This window comes from Euprymna scolopes, chromosome 34 (assembly GCF_053919585.1).
Source record: "Euprymna scolopes isolate OS-2025 chromosome 34, ASM5391958v1, whole genome shotgun sequence".
In the NCBI taxonomy this organism is placed as follows: Eukaryota; Metazoa; Mollusca; class Cephalopoda; order Sepiida; family Sepiolidae; genus Euprymna; species Euprymna scolopes.
The window spans coordinates 51,982,319-51,988,091 of NC_136515.1; the positions used below are offsets into that span (position 1 = coordinate 51,982,319).

The window sequence follows — 5,773 nt, forward strand, 5'->3', positions numbered from 1 at the left end:
TACTTCGTGTTAATTATTAGAGTTACAGAATTGTTCATTGGTCAGAATATGAATATAAGTTTTGGTATAATTGATTTTCAAATTCTTAAAAGTGTACTTTTAATTTTCAATGATGAAGCAAGATGAGCAATTTCGATAATCTATATACCAAACAAAATGGTATGATTGGGGGAATATGTGGATGAAATATCTTTTGAATTGTGAATATCACGCACGAATGGGAGCTAATAAAAACATTTAGACTACTTTGGGACACCCTGTACATATTTTTTCTCCACGAATTTTATTAAAATGTATCCTGGTTTTCCCACGGTTAGGGTTAGGATAATTTGATTAGTATTTTATATATCATAATTGACGCTTGTGTAATTAGGTCTATTTATATTTTCAGAATAGCCCTGGTGTTAGTTATGGCCGAAAAGAAAAGAAAACTTGATCATCGCCCATTTCAAGACAACTGGACAAAAGAATATGGATTTGTGGAACAAGAGGATCGTTCTGTTTGTGCTTTCTACTGCGAAAGTGTTTTGTGTCGCAAATGTAGTGTACAAAAACACTTTCAAACAAAACGTCAATCTAAGTTTAAAACCTCAGAGGAGAAAGGTGAAGCCATCAAAAAAGCTATTCCTGGTTTAAAAAAAACAAACTGGTATTTGGAGCCAACCTGTTTGAATGAAACGTAAAGCTACTGAATGTAGGTACAAAATAGTGTGTGGCTTTGAATTGCAAACCTTTTACAGATGGTGAATACATCAAAGACACTTTTTTGAGGTGTGCTGAAGTTTTGTTTCGTGATTTACAAAATAAAGACTTTATACACTCTCGAATTAGAGAAATACCAGTTTCTGCAAGATCAATTGAGAGGCACATGTCTGACTTGGCTGAAAATGTAACAACTAAACAAACAAATGGATTAAAGCAATCTCACGTATTTAGTGTCGCCCTTGATGAAAGCACTGATGTAAACGATGCGTCTCGCCTAGCTGTGGTTGCAAGATATCACGAGAATAACCACATTTATGAAGAGCTGTCTTGTTTATTGCCCCTTCATGATACAACCAAAGCAGAATTCTGTGTGCATTTACTGGTTATTTTTTCTAAACAGGACATTGATTTGAACAAATTATTTTGCGTAACAACCGATGGTGATGCTGCAATGATTGGCAAGAAAAAAGGATTGGTAAAACTTCTTGAAAATCATGTTCAACGCAAACTGTTAAGTTTCCATTGTATATACACCAGGAGGGTTTATTTGCAAAGACCGCATCTTTGAATTTGGTCTGTGATGAAAACTGTTGTTGAGATAATCAACTTTCTTATTTCTCACTCTTTATTGGTTCACAGGCAATTCAAATCTCTTCTACAAGTAATTGAGTGTGAATATGGAGATCTTTTATTATACAGCAATTTTCGCTGGCTTAGTCGAGGCAACATTTTAGCTAGATTTGTTTGTTGTCTTGAGGCTATTAAGGCGTTTCTTGATAAAAAACAGAAACCATTTCCTCAACTGAATGATGTAAGCTGGTTGTTAAAGTTAATGTTTATGACCGACATAAACACACATTTAAATGAGCTTAATTTAAAATTACAAGAACAGGATCAAACAGTCCTTGATCTTTTCAGCTATTGGAAAGCATTTACAATGAAACTTGACATTTTTACCCGTGACATCAACATCAAAACATTTAAGTTCTTTCCAAATGTGAAAAATCATGCGAATAAAATTGGAAGTGAACATAGATGAACTTCAATCGTACGTTGAAGGGCTCAAAGCAGAATTTGATAAACGAAGCCAGAACTTCTACATTTCCGAATCCTTATTTTCATATATTATTAAGCCTGACATTCTTGATTTGACAAATGGCCAACTGAAACTTTTAAGCTGGATGGGCATTGATGATTTTGAAATACAACAGGTTGATTTTAGGTCTTCAGTAATATGGACATTAAAATTTGCTGAACTAAGAAAGTCTCTGGAAGATGAAAATGTAGAAAAAGTCTGGTGCTATTTTGAACTGTTGGACTTCTTTCCCAAACTCATTCATCTGTTTGAAGAAAATTGCTTTTGCTCTTCTCTCGGCGTTTGGTTCAACTTATTCTTGTGAGCAAATTTTCTTTCACATGAAAGCACTGTTGTCTCCACATCGAAGTCGTCTAACGCCTGAACATTCAGAAAACTGTGTAAAGCTCAAAGTGACAAAGTATGTTCCCGACATTGAGGAATTGGCAAAGACCATGCAAGGACAAGGGTCCCATTAATAATAACAACTTCACAAAAACTTTTAAAAAACTGTTTGTTCACATCATTTATAAACTTTGATATTATTGTATATTTTATAAAATAAAATACACTGAAAACATGCATATTGACCTTGATTGCTATTTATATTAACCTTGATTGCTATTTATATTGACCTTGATTGCTATTTATATTGACCTTGATTGCTATAAAATATGAATGTTGGCCCACTGAATAATTTGAAACCCCAAGTCGGCACACAGTTAGCAAGAGTTTGCCGACCCCTGCTCTATGACATTTAAATACTTAAACAACTTTTAATTGTTGATTTTCCATGTCTCACTGATTTTAGTAAATAAGGCGTAAACCATTATAACTATTGCTAATATTTTCTCCTCTGAAGAGATGGTAGACATCAAAATCCTATAGGATAAGGAGTTATAATATTTCAAATGTATTCTTCGTCTTACATAGAATAATAAAAATCTTTTGATTTGAAATTCAAACATTTCACGTCATAAATTTTTTAATTCATTGAATGACTAAAAGTTGATTTATTTGCTCTATCTTGTATATTGAGCAATTCTTATTTAGGTGGGATAATACTTATAGAATATTACTACCAGTAATTTCTTGTCAATCTTATAATCACAGGTTTCCATACCAGTTGATTGTTAGATAATTTTATTCTGATATATATATATATATATATATATATATATATATATATATATATATATATATATATATATATATATATATATATATATACGTTTTATTTTTTATTACCGTATCTTTCTGTTAAGTTACGTTTTTTTCTGTAAAAGTCTGAGGAAGTTACAGACGACCAAGAAACGGCCGGGTATCTGAAACAATAATGTAACCTAACAGAAAGATACGGTAATAAAAAATAAAACGCATATTTGCTCTACAACAGTATCTTTCTTCAGTTTTTATTAATTACCATTTCTACTATATATATATATATATATATATATATATATATATATATATATATATATATATATATATATATATATATATGATTAGTTTTTTTGGAAAAAGAAATCCAGCAGAGTGCTTAATTAAAAGTAAAATCCGAAATGTAAGAGCGTATTTATATTTTGTGTACAGAAAGTTGTTAGATGAGACAAATCATTGGTACCGTCGGTTTCAAGCCCGATAATAAGGGCCGTTTAAGGTATCCTTATCAAGCTCTCTTCAGCCAATATTCGTCTATTTTATAACCGGAAGTGTGAAATATATATATATATATATACTTCGCGAGTTCACGTTTAAATCTCGTTTTGTTAAATCCCCCCCCGCGTTTATTTATCGGATGATGATGATTTCATTAACTTTAAACTTTGAATTATTTAAATTTAAAATTAAATTTCGAAAAAAAATTTTCCCGTATATAAATCGATTTTAATTTGAACCCAAATTAATTAAAAACCTTAAAATGTATATTGGTATCGGTTAAAAACTTAAAATTTCGTTTAATTATATTGAATTTCGTTTAAAAATTTCTAAAATACGTTCAAAGTTTTTTTTAAAAAAAAATTAATCTTTCGTTTAATTATATCGAATAACGTTTGAAAATTTCGAAATACGTTTAAAAATTTTATTAAAAAACTCCCAAAATCTTTCAAGGTTTGGGGAAATGAGTATTTATCTATCCTAAGTGATTTCCTAGTATATTAACATTATTATATTTTTCTATAGTTTAAAATTTGAAATAGATTGTAAATTACATTTATAAAGTATAATTTTAAAAAAATTATATATAATACATTAATTTAAAATCTATAATATAATTACAATTAAAATCCAAGTTTACCGACTAATCATTTTAGTATTTACAATTTTTTTCCTATTACATATATATATTTATATATATATATATATATATATATATATATATATATATATATATGTATATGCATATAATATATATATATGTATATATAATATATATATATATATATATACATATATATATATATATATCTAATCAACGTCTAAATTTTGTTCTTTTCATTGATCCAGTTTATTAAGAGCCCCTTCCTTCTGTGTATGCAATTTTTCAAAGCTTCACTCCTCACATTTAAACATTTCATTTTTGGGTCATGAATTGCCCGGAGGATGTAGTATTTTTCTGCATTACAGAGCGAGCATTGACTTAATTCCGGGGCGTATACTGGTTTGTGCTCTATTTTTCCTATTTTATGGAAAAAGGTGTATTTTTTCTTTAAGTTCCCACACCCGGGAAGCTAATGCTGTATTCATCCTTGTTTTAGCTCTAAAGGAGCTAATATGTGCGTAGTATCTTTGTTTAAACTGGCCTTTAGTCATACCTATATATTTTTCCGGTATATTTGTGGATTGGTCCGTTATTGTGGCCTCATAAACAAGGGATTCAGCTTTACAATTACCCTGGTTCTTGCCTCCATTCTCATTGAATATAAAAACTAGAGTAGGGTATTTTTTTCTTGGTCTTCTAGACAAGCATTTTCCAGAAAAAAACACAAACTGCATAAAATTTTTAATAGAAACACGATGAAAGTTAGTTACTCAACAGCTTCATCAATTAAGTCGATCATATCCAAGGAACCAAAAAAAGATAGATAACGCAGGCTGCTCTTGCAGGACCAAAAGTAGCTGTCCATTGGAGGGTAATTGTAAAGGTGAATAAAAAATTCTGTAAAACTAAAATAGTGCATTTTTTTTTAAATTCGGTAAAACAATTCATTAAAACATACTGTAAAAGTAAAATATGGCAATTTTGTAAAAACATTGGCAAAACACATTTGCACAAACATAATACACAAGTATGCAAATCAGCATTTAGAAACGTATAGTAGAATTAAAACATATATAATTTTTATAATTTCTAGTCATTTCTAGCAATTTACTATGAACTTTGTATTCATTTGTTTTTTATATTTTTAAATATAATCTTGTTCAATTAATTCTACATAAACACAACCATTTGCTGTTTCCCATATTTTTAATACTTAATATAATTACAATTCTTAAATAATTTTAATGTAGTGTTACTTGTATACTTAGCCGGTAAGATTCTTCTTTTATGCAAACAATAAAAGATTCATTAAGATTCTTGAATGTCATGGTAGATTCTGTTAGTTGCTACACTTTTTATCCAAGTTGAGCTATTTCAGCTAATAGTCTTTCCATCTCTTTGTATCACTAATTTATCTCTATCACGAACGTAATAATAGCTAATGTTTCATTAAGACAAAGGAAACAGGTTAAAAGTTAAAGTTTTCATGACGCTTATGTCAGCACAAATTACTTTTCCTTTAGAGGCCGTACGTATTCATTGAATTTTATCTTGTCTGAAAATTAGTACTTGTCCACCTTACAGGTTTAAAAAAAATATTTTCATTAAATGAACTATAATCGTAGTCAAATACTTTTGTTGTAGAGGACATTCATCTTTACCTCTACAGTTACACATATTAGTATCGTTATTACTATCTTACGTATTGTTAATCTTATTGTAATTATTAC

General features: G+C 29.4%; 1 protein-coding gene across 1 annotated transcript; it reads left to right on the forward strand.

Moving 5' to 3' along the window:
- The first annotated feature begins 868 nt into the window (after window positions 1–868).
- Window positions 869–1,273, forward strand: LOC145259243 (general transcription factor II-I repeat domain-containing protein 2-like). Its single transcript, XM_080117083.1, has one exon. It carries the CDS (start codon window positions 869–871, stop codon window positions 1,271–1,273), a length of 405 nt encoding a protein of 134 aa, XP_079973209.1.
- The last annotated feature ends 4,500 nt before the right edge of the window (window positions 1,274–5,773 follow it).